The sequence below is a fragment of the Xenopus laevis genome, chromosome 1L (genome assembly GCF_017654675.1).
Source record: "Xenopus laevis strain J_2021 chromosome 1L, Xenopus_laevis_v10.1, whole genome shotgun sequence".
Classification (NCBI taxonomy): Eukaryota; Metazoa; Chordata; class Amphibia; order Anura; family Pipidae; genus Xenopus; species Xenopus laevis.
Window position 1 is genome coordinate 150454013 of NC_054371.1, and position 18733 is coordinate 150472745.

Here is an 18733-nt window from a genome sequence, read left to right on the forward strand (position 1 = left end):
CACTTCAGGTGAGCAACCTGCAGAGCAGGTAAATCAGCCGGATCCAGTGGAGGCTGTCTTCCAGTAAGGGAATGACTTCAGGCTGTCTCTGGGACACGCCTATATCCCAGTTTTGGTTACATTAATAATTTTTCTTTTCTTCCATATAAGCACGCCATTAAATCACTTTTTTTTATCCTATAATCTCTGCTATCCTTCAGAGTAACCCTTGTTTTCCTCTTCCTTACAAAGGCTATACAAGCTTTGCACCTATTTCCCTGCTTTTCCCTATCTTGTTCATTTACTGATGTATGGGCTTCATTTAAGTATTAATGTATGTATTTATTTATTTATATAGCACCACAATTCTATGCAGTTCTTTACAAGGTGTGAACACAGATAGGGGTATAGTTAGATTAAGTTATACAGTCAGTAACAAAAGAAAAATCCATATTTAAGAGCTGATTTCAGTATTCATTTGGGATGAGGTCCCTGCTCCAAGGAGCTTACAATCTATTATTTTGTGCCAGCACCCACATTTACTTTTTCTCTTTTGCCCAGGCGGAACTTGTGTGCAGGTTGATAGAGAATGCGGGGGAGGGAATTCCCCTCCTGGCTACGGCAGTTGGTGGCGCTACATTTGCTCCATATTTTGGTGAATTTCTTCCATTGCTGCTCAATAAAACAGTGAGTTTGCTGGTTTGGGTACATTTATTCTTACATTTATTTTGTATGGTTTAAAGGAGTCGTTCACCTTTACATTAAGTTTTAATACAATTCAGACAGTTATGCTCTGGGACAATTTGCAATTAGTCTTCAAATTCTTTTGACACATTTATCTTAGTGATTACAGGTTGCAGCTATGTATATGGGATTGTTTTGTTTTGACTGAGCTGGCTATTTTTCATTTTAACATCATTTCCATGGTTACTAGGAGCTCTATTTGGAGCCATTTTCTATGGGGGGGGGCAGCTAGGATGGGGGGAGGGGGGTCTATGTAGGGTAGGGTTTTTTTATTAAGGGGTTGTTTCTCCTTTAAAGGGGTAGTTTGCCTTCGTTATAGCTTTTAATTTTTTATAGAATGCATGTATTTATATATAAAACAATTGTGTGTGTTTGCATACAATGAATGACCCACATGTTCCCAAATCTGTGGTATGCTGATTGCATCAATAAAAGCTGTAAACTGGGAGAATACAAGTATTAAATGAACATTCTCCTTATTGTAAATTATGAGTTTTGTGACTCATATATTGGTGCTGGGCCTTAAATCTTATTATGTTTACAGAACTACTTTGTGACTTCTGCTGTCCTATATTATTCCTGTAGGACATTGATTCTCAAACTATGGGTTGTGACACAAATGTTCTGGGGTGTCACCAAGATACCCCTGAATGTAGTGACAGTTTCTCCTACAGTAGGAAAAAAGAATAAACATTATTTAAATGGATAATGATGCTTGTCACAGTGTCACTATGCATTTTCTAAGTTACTTTGAGCCGTTCTAACATTTCCATTAGTATAGTGAGTCCCAAAATAATGAGGACAAATGTAGACAAATACAAAAATGGGGGGTTGTGGGTGCACACCTGAGGCCAATTTCAAAACGTTTAGAGCCCTGTCTAAAAGTTTAGATTCAAGCAAATATGCAAGTGCATGTAATTTTGAAACAGGGTTTTTTTGTTACAAAGTTATGATCATAATATTGATAAGCCACCATACCACGTCAAGGTAAAACCCAACATCCTTGATGTGGTATGGTGGCTTATCAATATTATGATCATAATTTTGTAACAAAAAAACCCTGTTTCAAAATTACATGCATTAGCATTTTTACTTGAATCATTTAGACAGGGCTCTAAACGTTTTGAAATTGGCCTCAGGTGTGCACCCACAACCCCCCATTTTTGCAAATGTAGACAATCTATCCTCTAAGGAAAACTATAACCCAAAATGAATACTTGAGCAACAGAGGCTTATTAAAGAATCATATCTAACTGGAATATATATATTGCCCTTTTACATCTCTTGCCTTGAACCCTATTTCATGATGGTCTGTGTGCTGCCTCAGAGATCACCTGACCAGAAATACTACAACTCTAACTGTAACAGGAAGAAGTGTGGAAGCACAACTCTGTCTGTTAATTGGCTCATGTGACCTAACAAGTATAGTTTGTTTGTGTGCACCATGAATCCTAGGATCCCAGGGGGCGGCCCTTATTTTCTAAAATGGCAGTTTTCTATTTATGATTACCCAATGGCACATACTACTAAAAAAGTATATTATTATGATAATGGTTCATTTACATGAAGCAGGGTTTTACATATGAGCAGTTTTATGTGATATATGTTTATAGAGTCCTACATTGTTTGAGGGGTATGGTTTTCCTTTAACTGTTATTTTTTTCCACTATGTTGTCAAATGCTGAAATAGCAGAGACATAAGTTCCGTACACAAAACAGTAATGGGGACTATGTGGATGCAGGGGGCAAAAAAGAAATGTCTGAATAGTGCATAGTACAATAATAAAGGAAACTACTGCTGCTGGCCAATGTCAACTTTGGTGGCTGGCCTTGTTCTCTGTGTTTCAGCTCTGTGCTTTAAGCCTGATGGTTGTGCATGTGGGTCAGTTTTTTAGTGTTTGGGGTCAAGTTTATATTAACTAGTCTTCCTTGCACCTTTTTTGATAATGTGCCTTCCATTGTCCATCTAGAAATCCAGTTGCACATCTGCTGAAAAGTCATTTGCAGGAGGAATCCTGGCTGAGTCTGCTGAAGCCTTGGGGCCGGCAGTAGTGCAATTTGTACCTCGCATTTTCCCTGCACTGCTCTCATTGGCGCGGGATCAGCACGAGGAAGTCCGGAGAAATGCTATATTTGGATTAGGAGTGCTGGCAGAACATGGTGGCCCAGTTATGCATCAGTATCCTGCTATGTGTTTACATTTGCCATATTACACAGTGGGCCCAGTCAGCTTCATTCCTCTCCAGTCTGTACTCTGTCATATTGAACTTTGCTGCATTCCCCTATTTTCACACATTTCATACATTCCCATAGCTTTCTGTTCCCTACATTACAGTTGTTTAGATTCCTTGACAATCCTGTAGACATTACCCAAAGCTTCTTTCTCTTCTGTCCTCTGTATTCTGCTCGGAGCAGAAAAGACAAGTTCTAGACAATGTTTGTGGAGCTGTGAGCCGGATGATGTTAGCTCATCCAGATGGAGTCCCCATTGAACAGGTTTTCTTTCATATCCACTTCCTGCTAGAAATGAATTCTGCATGCTGATATATGTAGCAAATTTTGTACAACACTTTTCCCATTATTCACTTTGCTGTGACCTCCTCTTGTATTTATTCAGCTGAGCAGTATCCAGACTATTTCTGCATCTTCCTTTTTTTCTAGGTATTTCCAGTGATGATAAGTTCGCTGCCTCTGAGAGATGATTTGGAGGAGAATTCTGCAGTGTTTAAGTGTGTTGCGTACATATATGAGCGAGTCCCCCAGCAGGTATGCTACACCACGCATGTTGCACACTAGTATCCACAAGGGCTGTACTCACGATTGTTCATTTAAATTACCTGTGTTTGTTGGGGTTAATGAATTTCGACCTTCCATTACATCCCTCACGTCCGTCCTTTTCTGCAGGTTATTGCACAGTTAAAAGACCTCACAAAAACATTTGCTCATGTTCTTGGGACAAAGGAAATAAAACCAGGTAAGACATTTGGTTTGATATATTGCCTATTTCCTATTTACCAGCCAGCTTTCCTCTTGTGTGTATTATCTGTTGCCATTTCTTTTTTTCACTGAATACACATTGTACATTCTAATCTTGCAACACACACAAAAACTGCTTTACATTTCTATTCCTCTCTGTGCTCATTCATAATAGTGTTTTACTCTACCTTTCTACCTCAAACAAACCTTTCCTTAATTTTGTATTGCTTAAATGTGCACATGTTCTTCATTCATTTGGTCCCAATGATATTGAGCTCCAAGCAATTAAGGTGTCCATATGTGCCCGGATTTGGTAAAGCTGGATGACTTTGAAAGCATTTGCCCATGTATGACACTTTAGGGGATGACTTACAACAGACCAAACAGAAAATGAATATTAAATTGCAAATAAAGTTTCTGCACCAAACTGTGTATACTAGTATGTCATAGTGGTGTGCATCTGAATCAAAAGTTAGAAACAACGTATGATGGAAACAGAAACCATCAAGACAATAAAAGTCAAGTGGATCATATAGATGTTAACATTGAACTATTAATACATTCTTTAAAAGTTGTCATGTTGAAAAAAATGAAATATTCACCAAGGTGTGTATCTATAGTATAAGAAAGAGCTCAGGCACAAGACTTGCAATGGAACACTGAGTAAAAATTGATGTAGTAGCTAATTAACTAATGGGAAAAATAAAAAAGCGGAGTATGGCAATTCTAAAGTGTCGCTTTACACCGTGATTCACCTTCACAGCAATGAATAAAGTTTGTACACGGCCATCAGAAAATGTTATAAAATAGGTTGGCCCAAGGGTATAAGGGGTCCTGTCTACATATCAAGACTGCATCCAGTGTGCTTACAACCCACCCCCTTTCTGTCTGACTAAACAACCATGTGGTACCAAATCACACGAGTAAACTACCACCGTCCTTTTTATTTAATCTGAAAACGTAATCTGTCCTTCTGGCCCCATGAGTAGGGAATCACAAATTCTGTTTATTTGGGACATCCAGTATCAGACTGATTAAGGAAGAACTTTAATCTGTTGGTCAGTAAGTTGGATAGCTCTTAAGACAACCTGTGTCTGGCCACCATTAGACTTCACCTTTAAAAGAGTACTCTTTTGCTGTCTTTTATTTTGTTGGAGAGGGCTTTATAATAATTCTGTATCTTTCACAGATACTGAAGAAACTATCATTCATCTTCTGAGGAACATGGTGCAGCTGTTCCCACAGGATTTGCATGCTGCTCTAGTGACTCTCCCTGAGGAGGCATCAGCCAAACTGAAAGCAGTTATTGGGTCAGCGTGAGAACCTGCTCTACTTAGTGGGCGCTGTATGCTGTATTTATCTGCAAATATCATGTAACACGCAGCTGCACTTATTTTATTTCTAACATTGTGCCTTCCACATCTGCTACACTCAGAATCTGTGACACGCCAGTCAGTTATCATTCCTTGGTGCGTTTCTGGGCCACAGGAGAACTACATATGACTGGTACCAGTTGTGTTTTAATTTGCTGATACAGTTCACATTGGGACTCTTCCTATTTACCCAGAGGACTCTGCCTGGTCTGATGCGGCACTCTGTTGTTTGTCCAATAAGCAGGACTGTGTAGACAGGAAGGTTGATGTCATGAATTTGTAATTCCAGCAGCCTGAGCCTTGACATCCAAACCAAAGCAATAAAGATGAATTGGTACATTCAGAAATGCTAAACACGTGTGTGTATGTGACTGATGTGTGTGTCCAGATGCAAATCTGTTTAAGCACTGATCTACAGTCTACATTTCATAAGCCAACTAGGAGTTTGCTCCCCTGCTTTAATTGACCCCTTCTAGACTCATGCAACTTGTCTTTTCTGTTGCTACCCTGAAAAGATACTGTGGGGATGGATGTAGGGATGATTTGGATGGCACCATCTTATAATTACTGATTAGAACAATAACCAGCTCTGATGACAAAAAGGCAGCAGATAAAAAAAATGATTGGTTGTTGCATTTTTAAACACCCCTGAGCATTTAAGTGTTAACACTACTATAGATATTAGAGTAAATAATACTAGCTCTGACTTCTCTCTGTTTAAACTTTTTATTGACATTGTTTGGTAAACACGCGGCTGGGATACACACACTGTTCCCTGTATTCATAATGAGCATGCTGCTGTTTGTTCTTTTCTCACCAAACTAATAACACTGCAGAATGTTTCCGTTCATGGACTTAGTGTGCCATAAGAAAATAACTTTCTGTTTAGTCTTTATTTTTTTAAATTGTAATTGAGTTTTGTGTCTTCGTTACCTTATCTCTAGTATGTGGCGTAACATTAGGGATGTAGCAATTGGCAGAGCAGCAGCAGCCAAACATCCTTATAACATCCTTATATTCTATCATTCCTAGTGTACAGCATCGGAAGCATAGGAAGAACTTTCTACCAATGACTAGCTCACAGGAGATATTCACCAGTAAAAACAAATAAGTCAATGTAAATAAGCCATTGCAAATTTATACCTGATTGGTAATCTATAGCAACCAGTCAGAATTTTGCTTTCATTGTTTTTTTTTCTTGCAGTGGCTGAACTAAGCTTATTACATTTTGGTTGCCCAATGTTAGTAAATGAGTATTGAGTCCGTCCGTCCCCCCCCCCCAACTGGGGGGACTTTACTGAGAATACAAATTCATCAGACATATGAATTTATAGGGGCTAAATTCATAAATCTGAAAGAAGGAATGTTCCATAGGTTTTTGGGTTAGATTTCTTTGGGACAAGCTGTTGTCTCCTTTAAGGAGGAAATTATTTGCCCCTGGAAGAAGACTTTAGGGGTGATTTACTTTGACTTGGCATGCAAGTGCAAAAGAATCATGGGGTGCAAAAGTGCAAGCTTTAGTGCTTATTTATATAGTGAATAAACTACCCCTATTGTAAAATATAAGTATATTATTAGTTACCGAGGAGTTCCATGACCATATAAAAACAGAAGGCCGAGTGGTTTTATACAGGTTATGGAACTCAAAGGTGACTTCTAATATCCTCATATTTTACAACAGGGGGTACTTTATTATAGTACACAAGTTTCCGTGAGTCATGTGACAGAAATGACTACTACGCTCCGATTGTAACTGATGACATCACTAAGCACAATTTATATAGTGGATAATGTACCCCCTACTGTGATTTATATAGTGAATAAAGAACCCCTTTTTGTAAAATATAAGGATATTATAAGTTACCGAGGAGTTTCATGACCATATAAAAACACGAGGCCGAAGGCCGAGTGTTTTTATACAGGTCATGGAACTCCGAGGTAACTTCTAATATCCTCATATTTTACAACTGGGGGTAATTTATTTATTATAATACACACGTTTCAGTGAGTCATGTAACAGAAATGACATCAGAACTCACCGTTTATAACTGATGACATCACTACTCACCGTTTATAAGGATATAATTTACAAGATATTCATGGCTTTTGTGTATTATAAAGATATTATAAGTCACCCAGGCCGAGTGCTTTTATACAGGTCACATAACTCCGAGGTGACTTCTGATATCTTTATAAATTTCTAGTAGGGGGTACATTATGCATTATAAGCTACATTTTGTGGGGGGGGGGTCGCCGGCGTCAAATTCTGGTCGCGCATAGCTGGACCCTGATAATAAGGTTAATGATCAAAATATCTAACTGTGGGCAAATCCTGGGCAAAATTATCCAATCAAATATCATATGGAAGAGGCCATCAGTTTGGTCCCACTAGAAAGGTCCAGGGGCTTTTTGAACATGTTAAGCACACAGGTCTGGACTGAGAATCAAATAGGCCCTGGTATTTCATGTACACAGAGGCCCAAACAGCCCCCCACCAGCCCACTAAATAGTGACTGACTGTTGCAAATTATAGCAGCGCCTCTGGCATTTGGCAGAATCCACAGATTGCCAGTGTGGGCCTGTAAGCAGGGCTGAATCTGCAGATATATGTGCCTATGAGCACCTGTAGCAAGTGCTTGAATGTGATACAGTGTTTGTGTGAGCTCCTTCCTCCATATGGCAGGATCATTGGTGCCTTACAAACAAGCGCCAGCCCTCATTTCGTGTAGGTCTTATCACATTTGCATTGATTTCAACCCCTGGGATATTACAGGGAAAAAATGAACTTTGTATCTTTTTATGGCAGTCCAATCTGCAGAATGTGCTTCATTTAGTGATCAGTTTCCTTATGTGTAAACAGTGTTTATACCACACAGGGTTGCATTTACTCCCCTTGGGAATTCGCTGACAGGCACTTTGCTACAGATCTTTGCCTCTGATGGCTGCTCATTTTAAATATTAACTTTTATCCCCAGCGATCACACAGTGCCCTTCTTCCTGCTATTAGATGTGCGAGTACAGTTGTATTACCAGCTCATGCCCCAGCGACAAACACTTTGTTATGTGTTGCTCTGGGTAACAGGACAGCCATCTTGATTATTAATGGGCTTCACTATGGGATTCTAAGCCAGTCTGAATTAGCTCATCATTTTTATTCTTTGCAGTTTTTAAGTATTGCAATTTGGTTCCACCCTAAAATGTTCCTCGGCTTTGGTTGGAATCTGCTGCAAAGTAATATGTGTTTATAGAATAATGTAAAGGATATCAATAGAATCGGCTGTTATGGTACTGTGTCGGCTTCCAGTGGCATCAATGTTATGGCTCGCAGTAACAAAATTCACACAAGGGTATACTAAGTTCAAATCATTGCCGTTAAATTGGCAGATACAGATAAGTAAATATTGCTGATTTACATCTGTCGGCTTGAGCCACCATTTTGTGATGGTCTGTGTGTGACTCACTGATCACCTGACAGGAAATAAAACAGGTTGTAATTGTAATTAGTGAAAAATCATAATGTGTGACTTTCAGTTATTTACAGTAGGGAGAACCACCAAATCCAGGATGCAGCGAAATATGTTTTTTGGTTTTTTTTTTTGCAGGATTTCAGTTCTGCCAAATGTTTAGTATTTAAGGGAGCCAAATTCAAAACTAGTTGTGTCACCTTAAAGCTCTGGATTATCAAGGTTATACATTTTGGCTTAAAGATTTGTTTGATAATCGGTGAAATTCAGTATTCGGCCATATCCTAAACTTGTGGATTTGGTGCCACCCACGTCCAGAGATAAAAGTTGGGATTTAGTTTGGTTGAATACTATTTGTTGGACACAATAAAAGCTAGAAACTAAGAACACAACAAATGCTGGATTAAATTCATCCATTAATTTCAAGGTCTTCACTGTGCCCAATGCAGATGTGTCAAGAAGGGCAGCCAATCACAGACGGATGCTTTTAACAACTTTAAGATGGTGTCTTTGGGAAGCCACACAACTACTCCTAACTGTACCTTATTCACATCTCATTTTAGTTTTTTCACTAATAGTGCAAGGTAGATCCTAAAGGGGGGGGGGGGAGGTTGATTACAAGATGAAGATTGCAATAACATTATCAGATAAGGAGATGGAAAGTGAGACTGGAGAGTGGCCAGACAGGCACCAGGTAGGCAGGTAGCCACATTTGTATACAAAACAAACTGTTGAGTTGTGAATGTATAATTGTGTTTGACATGAAGTTTCAACAATGAGAGTCCTAAGTAACACAAAAGTTATTTGGTTTGCCCTCTGCTGTTGCATATTGTCCTCGTGTTTTGTTGTTGAGCCAAATGTGATGTTTCAGGCCTGTGAATAAACCCAGGCTTATAATTAGCCTCTCCCCCTGCATCAGCCTTGTCATGTGCCTGCCACTGCGCTGACCCAATTGCAGCATATGGAGTGGATTTCAGAGCTGAAGTCAATGGTCGAAATCTACTCCCTGTGCCCCCCATTTTCCCGTTTACATTTTGCACACTGTTTTCTGCATTGAAATTGATGCCAAGGGGCAAATTTACTAAGCGCTGGAAATTCACCAGCGACAGCTTTGCAGGCCGTGCACCTGTGTGTGCCTCAACATATTCGCCTGCAGCAGGAGCTTCCTCCCAGGGTAATTGGCCCAGCATTGGCTGGAGGGGTTCTCCCTAAAAAGACAATCTCCCTTCTAGAAGCGGCACTGTTAGCCTGCACCTCTGGTGGGGATATCATTTTAAGCTTTGATTTAGATGCCTTTTATTTCCAAAGCTGCAGCAGGGAGATAGAGGCTAAAAAAATGTAATAAGTAAAAATTTAAAGGGCTTGTTTGCCTTTAAATTAACTTTTAGTATCATGTAGAGAGTGATACTCTGAGACAATTTGCAATTGGTTTTCTTTTTGGATTATTTGTGTTTTTTTTTTAAAATTCCAAATAACAGAAAGCAAATTATGTGTATTAGAGTCCTGCACGGGTCCATTTCTCAGAGTCATCTTGGGGGACACAGGGACAGTGGGGTATAGCTGGTACCTCCGGGAGGGCAGGACACAAGAAGAAAGTAGCCCCTCCTCTACTGGCTATACACCCCCAGCAGGTGGAGCTTAGCTCAGTTTGTGTTGTGTCCTCAGGAGGATAGGACGTCAATATTTTATTTTCAGCTATATTAGCTTCTGTCATTTATTTTGACACCAGGGGATGCTCAAGACCTCTACACTGAGTAGAGGACCCCCATAGGCATCCCCCTACGTGGGACCTGTCTCCGGGGTCTAAGTGCCTTGTCACAGACCACTCAGCCTAATTCAAATTTCCCTTACCTTTAGGTGGAGAGGAAGCTGGCCAGCAGACAGAGGAGAGGGCCCCCAAAGACGTGAGTATTCACCTTCCTGCCCTCTATGGGAATTCCCCCTCATTGGGAAGGGCCCCTCAATTCCCCACCATCCGCTCCCGCTCTCTCAATCAAAGGCGCGCTCTCCCTAAATATAGGAAGGAGACACGCATCCTCACAGGACGTGTTAAGAGCAGACCGGCCTAAAGCAGCGGGGGGCACCTCAGCTGCATTGGAGAGAGGTACAAGGCCGGAAGCCAGCTAGACTGGGCCTCACAGTGCGCAGTCACCTCTTGGCGCTTCACGCTACAGCATGTCTGCCCTCGCACGGTTTTGCACGCGTGCCACTCACAGCGGCAGACATCTTGGAAACTAACTCCAGAGCTTCCCCGGCGCCGTTCAGTGCCACGATCTCAGCGGCTGCGGAGATAAACTTCCTACAGGGACAGGTGATCTACAGGGGGTTTATTTAGGCTGGTGCTTCTAGTACCAAGGGCACCACAGAGAATATTCTGCCCCCTTTTCTGTCTGGTCATCACCACCTGTAGGCTGGGCTTAACCTCTGCAGATTCCATTTAGCAAGGGCCCTTACGGATAGCACAGTGACCTTCCTTCAGCATGTCTGAGGGACCCAGCAATGACTTGTTTTCCAGGGGGGCACCTGTGGCCTCAATAAAAATTCTAGCCTGTGCCAAATGCCGCAACCGTTTTCCAAGGGGGCTTAAAGACCTCCCTATGTGGTAAGTGCAAACCGCCTGTACCAAGCTCTGAATCCCCAGAACCTGCTCCCCCCCCCCAGGTGGACCAGGCTATTCAAGGGGAACCATCTTCTCCCAGTAGGGATTCTCCACCACACAGAGCGCATGCCACTCCAGAGTGGGCATCCCAATTGGCCACCAGAATACCTAAGTTAGCTCATTCCTTGGACAACTCCTTTCCCAACTTGATAATCCCAAGGGAAGAGCCTCCAAATGTAGAGCCCCTTCTGAGGAAGAGAGCAACTCTCCTCCCAGGATTTTTTCTCCTCCACTAGACTCGGGAGATGACTGTGATCGATCTGAAGGGGAACTATCCACAGAAGACCAAGAGGATGGAGACTCTCCCAGACTCTCCTCAGAGTCAGTGGCCTCTTCCGATTCCTCCAAGAGTATCTTTAAACGCCGCAGCAAGACATCACCAGTCTTTCCCGCCCACTCTCAACTCTCTTTCAGGGACTCGATGGACAAGAAGCTAGAGAGCCTCTTACGCTCCATTTTTTCTGCGTCTGGCACGTCTCTACGGCCCGTGTTAGCCATGGCATGGGTCAGCCGAGTTGACTACCAGTTGACAAGCCTCCCTTTCGGGCTAATGTTGGCACCTCGGGTCTTTACCAAGATCATGGCCGCAGCGACAGCAGTGATCCAGGATTGCCGGGATTTCCATCACCCCGTACCTGGACGATCTACTGATCAAAGCGCCCTCTTTCTCGGAGGCACAGAGATCGCTAGAGACAACCATGGACAAGCTACAGGAGCTGGGTTTGGTTCTAAACCTGACAAAATTGTCCCTAACGCCCAGGCAAGCCACGCTCATCCTCATAGCACCAAGATGGCCTCGGTGCTCTTGGTTCGCAGATCTCCTCAACCTGTTGGTGAAAGAGCCCTGGACCCTACCACCGCTTCCAGACCTTCTTACCCAAGGACCAATTCGACACCCAAACCCAAAGAATCTCAATTTGACGGCGTGGCTCTTGAGGCCCAAATCCTGATACAGAAGGGATTCTCTAAGGCTGTAGCACGCACAATGTGCTCTGCATGCAAACCGGTTTCGACTGGGGCTTACCATAAAGTCTGGTCGACCTATCATCAGTGGTGCATACGCAACAAAACAGGATTCAGACAATTCTCTCTTCCTAACAAGAGGGTCTGTCCATGGGGTTTTCCCTGGGATCACTGAAGTCACAACTCTCAGAGTTATCTGTCCTTTTCCAAAAAAGACTTGCTATTCTGCCTGATGTCAAGACGTTCATACAAGGGGTAGCACATGTGGCACCCCCAGTACGAGCACCAGCTCCCCAGTGGGACCTCTCTCTGGTGTTGCGATCCCTTTAAGGACCTCCTTTTGAGCCACTGGGCTCAGTGGCTCACCTGGAAAACTGTTTTCCTTATGGCAATTGCCTCTGCAAGACGGGTTTCAGAGCTCAGTGCAGGTCCTGCACTCCTTGTCTTCCACCAGGACAGAGCGGTCCTCCATACGGTTCCTTCCTTTTTACCAAAGATCAAGAGATTGCCATACCTACCTTTTGTCCCTCGCCGGCCAATCCAAAAGAAGCGGCTCTACATACCTTGGATCCTGTTCATGCTTTCAAGTTCTACCTACACAAGACGGACTCCCTTTTTGCTCTTCCAGCAGGACCAAGACAGGGAACTTCAGCTACAAAGGCTTCTATCTCCCGCTGGATCAAGCGATTCAGCGAGCCTACGTGGCAAAAGTACAAACACCACCAGCCAGACTCACAGCTCACTCCACCAGGGGGATGAGTACGTCCTGGGCATTCAGAAACCAAGCATCAGCTGAACAGCTGTCCAAGGCAGCTACGTGGACTTTTGTCCATTCTTTCTCCAAATTCTATCACTTTGATACCTTTGCGGCTTCTGACACTCGATTTTGCAGAAAAGTACTTCAAGCCGCAGTGGGCTCTTCCACTTAGGCCTCACTCTCCCACTCAAGAGTTTTTCTTCTAGGGGACTGCTATGGTACGTCCCCACTGTCCCTGTGTCCCCCAAGTTTTTGAGTTATTTCGATTTTTATCATAGCAACCATACATTGATTTGAATAAGAAACTGGAAAATGAATATGAGAGATAGTGATTACAATAAATGTGTAGCCTTACAAAGCATTTGTTTTTTTTTGTTTTTTTAATGGGGGTCATTTAAAAGCTGCAAAGAGTCAGCAGGAGGAAAATAATTCAAAAGCTATAAAAAAAATAATAATGACCAATTGAAAAGTTGCTTAAAATGTGCTACTCTATAATAAACTAAAAGCTAGGTTAAAAGTTAACCACCCATTTAATATACAGAAAAAGGACTTAATTCAGTACAACAATAGTTTTTGCCCATTTCATTTCCTACTGGGCCTCCTAACGTGTCGCCCCCTAGGACCCTATTAGTTGAAGCCACCGCTATTTTGTACCAGGTCTCCTAACACAGAGGATTCCCTGGTTTGTCCACCAGAAATTGAGAGCCTGGAAACACATTCTATACCCAGAACTCCACTATCTATATAACATAAAAGGAAGTACAAAGCTCAATTAAGAAAGACGTAGCATTCCCTTTCCACAAGCTTTATCTGTAATATCCAATATTTGTTGTCTAAATTGTACTATAATGAGCAAGTCATAGAAAAAAAGCCTGTTGAGCTATTGGCTAGTCCAATGAACAAAAAAGTGCCATTTGCCGAATCAGTCTCCTTTATCAATAGATGGGCCCGAGATCTCAATATCCAGCTATTGAAAATATTCTCTCTAAATTACTCAAAAGCTCCAAATATTACCGAATACAAGAACTAAACTATAAGATAGTCATGAGATGGTACTACATGCCTTCTAAATTACAACATATATACAAAACTTCAAATGGCATTTGCTGGCATTGTACTAGAGAAACAGGCACCTTATACCATATTTTCTGGAGCTGCGACCTTTTGAGACCTTTTTGGGAAGAGGCATTCTCACTGTCTGGTCAAATCCTAGGGCAGAACCTTCACAAATATTGTTATTCCATAATACACAGCCCGTGACAGTCTTAAACTCAGGTCAAGAGCCCTAACTGCTCAATGCAGCAAAGCTTTTAATACCGCTACACTGGAAGACTACGTATATCCCTACTATCAAAGACTGGTTCAATAAAATTGCAGAAATCTGCAGATTCGCGGAAATGTCATCTTCTACCCCAGATCAATTTGCAAAATGATCTGCTGTCTGGATAAGACGGTTTCTGTTCAAAGAAACTGACTCCTACACAGCTTACCAATGACGAGGTGTGGATCCACCAACACCCCGCTGCACCCCCCTCTTAACTTTCTATTCTAACCCCTTTCCCTATTTACACTATTACTGTGATTCCTATACTACATGACCTTTTCTATAAAGGTGCATAATAAATCTTGGCTGTTATGATGTGAAATACGATTAACCTGTAAATATAAGTTTGTTAGTGGGCAAACACTAGTAACAGACGAACCTGTACGAAACACTGATGCTTGATCAACTGATACTGATCTTTTGTTAAACAGAATTGTTAATGCATTTAAGGCTCTGTATTGCCGGAAATTTACAATAAAGCTTTTTGAAAATCAAAAAAAAAAAAATTAAAAGTGCCGTTTGCCCTGCATCTTGCCTGTGAGCTGCATGTGGACAGCATTTCTCTTAACAGCTGACACACACCATTGTATTCCACTGAGCAATGAAACTAAGGATTCGGTTCGGGATTTGGCCTTTTTCAGCAGGATCCGGGTTCGGTCGAATCCTTCTGCCCAGCCGAACCAAATTTGCATATTTGCATATGCAAATTAGGGGTGGGGAGGGAAATTGTGTGACTTTTTGTCACAAAACAAGGAAGTACAAATGTTTTCCCCTTCCCACCCATAATTTGCATATGCAAATTAGGATTTGGTTCGTTATTAGGCCGAATCTTTCACAAAGGATTTGGGGGTACAGTCAAATACAAAATAGTGGATTCGGTGCATCCCTAAATGAAACCCACGGTTGGACTTCTAAAGCAGTAAGTGAGTGAGCAGTATAGAAATGCTAAAAGGTACACAGTGTATGTAGGAATATTCTTTGGTTTCTCTATATGGTACTTGTGCCTAATGAAAGATGTTCTATCACACACGTTAGTTACAATTCTTTTCACCCCGCCTTAAAGGAACAATGACGATGTTTATATAGTAGCACAGGTGAACAAACAGGACCCTCAAGATGTCTCAAAGTTTAGAGAGGAGTCAGGCTGTGTGGTTTCATCCAGTATACAGTGATCCTGCCTCCAGCAGCTTCTGAATATTTGTCATTTAGCTGAGACAACACCCCTGACCTTTGATCTTCCCGTAGCAAGTAAAACAAGTTGTGGGGGCTGGAAGTAAAGAGTGATCAAGTCTTGCTGCATACGCTCTACATCAGTTGTCTTGGTGCTGATTGCTACTGCATATGGTTGTGCACAGTCAGTGATTGCTCTGGTGAGCAGTCTGGTATAGGTGCTGTGTAGAAAATGCAGTGTATGTTATTGTAGGGTATGGGTATATATGCCAGTCCCACTATACAGCTGGTGTGGCACTGATGAATTATGGGAACAGGGCATTAGAAGCTTCAGAGCAGACCGAAGAAAAAACAAAATATGGAGATAACTTCAAACCCACTATTTATTACACAAATGGAGTCAAAATTGCTCCTGAAATTATTCCCTTGAAATAAAAGGTAAAAAGGGTAAATTATCTAGTAAGTCTAGCATACACTAAAAACTCGAAATGCGGCTCAATCCAATAATTAAATAGTTAATGAACTCAAATGCTGACCGTAACTAATGTTTAGCCCGGGTGTATAAAAAGGTTAAAGATATGTCTCACCCGACACTGAGATTAAACCCCAGGTCTTTCGCCCCCATTCACAAACATATTTGGAAAATATATCAACAATGGTATTCACACTCACTGATTAACCCGGGTGCAGCACCCTGAACCCGTAGCTTGGGGTGATCCTCAGATGAACAAAATGAAGCGCAACCATTGAGGATAAAACTAGATTTCATTCCATGAAGCTAACTTGGGTTTTACACATACTTTTGATAAGTTCACTATTGATTTTTTTAGATTTGTAATTGGCAGATGAAGACTGTGAAATAACAAGCACTGTATTTAGAAAAAAAAGTCTGCTTTAGAAAACTATCTTTTGAGGGCTAATTCCTGTCACACAAATCATGTGTTTAAAGCTGTACCATTTGGGCAGTTTCAACGCCTTTGGCGAAATCGTAGCAGAGATAAGGGATTTTTATTGCAATCGATGGATTTGAGGGGTCGGTTTTTGGCTCGTGGATACCCTTTACATTATTTAAAGGTGCCATTTGTTAGAGCTTTTAAGAAAGATAGATCAACCTTGTTAATGGAACCAAAGGATAATAAAAAAGCCCTTAACAGGGATACACCCATGTTTATTACAACGTATTGTAAGCAATATCGTGAAGTTAAACGTATAGTTAAAAAGTATCCCCTTGTTTTAAATGGAGATGTCACACATCGTGCTAAGACATTAAGTAACTTCTTATCACCAAGTGATGTCTGCGCTAAGACTAATGCAAGTACTTGGCTAAACTCCGTAGGGTCTTTTAAGTGTGGTTGCAAAACATATAGATGTTAGGAGGTCAAAGGATTTTGTAAGTAATATAGCACAGGGAAAACATAGAAGATTGAGAGTTTCATAAATTGTAACACTCCGTTTGTAGTTTACTTACTCACATGCCTAAAATCTAATATACAGTAAGTGGGTTGCGCGTCAAGAAAATTAAAATGTTGAATGCGGGAAAATATAAATCAAATTGTGTCTCGCAATACGAGTTCTGTTGTGTCTAGGCATTTCTCAGAATGCAATAATGGTGCGATTACAAGTCTGAAAATAAAAGGGATTAAAAAAGTGTTTTCTGCATCAAGAGGTGGTGATTTAGTGCTGAAACTTTTGCATAGGGAAGCTTACTGGATTTTTACTCTAGAGACACGTCAACTAAGGGGTTTAATGAAATTTGACGTTTTGTGCTCCGTATAGAGACTTACAGTAATGAAATTGATTTTTAAAGCAGTTATATGGATTTAGTTTTTAACTGGCTGTATTGTTCGTTGAATCAGACCATGAATTTTCTAACGTTATACTAGTAATTTGAATTATATTATGAATGTTTTAACTGTCTACTAGTAAAATGATATTAGTCTCCTTGGGGTTTAAAGAGCAAGCCTCGTCTCTCCCCTTTCTTCAAATGTAGTTGAATTATGAAATGTTATTATATATCATTTTAACTTTGAATTTGTAATCATTTATTTAATAACATTTATTTGTTATATTGTATATTTCTCATTGTAAATTTGAGACTTTTCCTCTTCCTAAATTGTGTTACTTTTTAGATGTTAATAATTTGACATTTTCCCATATAAGCTAAATTGTAACTTTAGGGTTAATATTGAGAGCGGTAGTTTAATACGTCATGTCCTCTTCTAGGGTTTAAATTTCTTTGTAACTGTCAGTTTGAAAATGTGCCTATGATTACGTATCTTTTGATAGAAAACGCATCAAGGATAAGTTGTTTTAGCTTCATGGAATAAAATCTAGTTTCTAGTGGCCGTCGCTAGGGAAAATTCGCCAGAAATGTCATCCGCAGGGACATTTCCAATTTACTATAATGCGTAGACAAATATTCACTAGCATAAGAGACCATAGCTAGCACAGCACAGTTTTGCTCTCTATCACCAGGCGAATTCTTGCTCAGGTGAACGATCGTTACTCTGCAAATTCAGTGTGTATTTTACAGAACATTACCTCACCAGAGTTTCCTTCACCAGCTTAGACCGAACTTCTAAAATGAAGCCACATCCTCCTCAAACTTATGTCAGTGACATCATATCCTGTCTGCCGAAAAGTCATAAAAGTTGCTGGCATTTTTTCAAATTTTAAAGTGGGATTGTCTTTAAAATTTGTAATTGTTAAAATGTTTTGTTTTAACTTTATTTTTAACCTTTTGAGGGGCATGCCACATTTGTTTTAGGGTGTCTAGGACATTAGAGGAACTATTTTGTCTTTTTTTTGCTTCCTTGAACATTTGTAAGTGGCCACTTCAAGCATTTGCACCAACATCTTTAGTAAATCTTTCTATACAACCTATATGTACCCTCCCTATTCAAATTGACCTTAGCGTAAGAGTACTAACGAAGTTTCATTGACCGCTAAAGAAAGTTGTCTATGAAATGCTTGCGCTGACGAATTAACGCTACTGAAACTTCGCCAGTGTTCGGCTACAGAGACGCAACTTTGCATTTTAGTCAATTAGCGTAGTGGTAGCAAATTTGTGCTTTCGCTGGTGAAAATTCGCCCTTTAGTGAATTTGCCCCCTTGTGTTCATTTATTTTCCAGTTCCACATTTGAAAGGTGATTTGTTCGCAAGTGATTTAATTTCAAACATCTGTGTTGTCCGCAAAGCAAATGTCAGCTAGAAAATCGCTCCTGTGCTGGGTGGGAGGGTGGATTTTGGCATGGGGCAGATTGGTGACAGACATACATACCCCAGTGAATATTCCAGTTTAAATTAGAGACTGACACAGTAAG

At 40.9% G+C, this 18733-nt stretch overlaps 1 protein-coding gene across 1 annotated transcript in view; it reads left to right on the forward strand.

The window, feature by feature from the left end:
- Nucleotides 1–5426, forward strand: part of ipo4.L (importin 4 L homeolog) — a 33387-nt gene extending 27961 nt beyond the window's left edge. The window contains exons 25-30 of the mRNA XM_018259340.2: nt 541–666; nt 2694–2902; nt 3087–3219; nt 3385–3489; nt 3628–3697; nt 4889–5426. Coding sequence (XP_018114829.1) covers nt 541–666; nt 2694–2902; nt 3087–3219; nt 3385–3489; nt 3628–3697; nt 4889–5019 — 774 coding nt within the window. The 3' untranslated portion in view covers nt 5020–5426. The remainder of the gene's footprint in view (nt 1–540; nt 667–2693; nt 2903–3086; nt 3220–3384; nt 3490–3627; nt 3698–4888) is intronic.
- The last annotated feature ends 13307 nt before the right edge of the window (nt 5427–18733 follow it).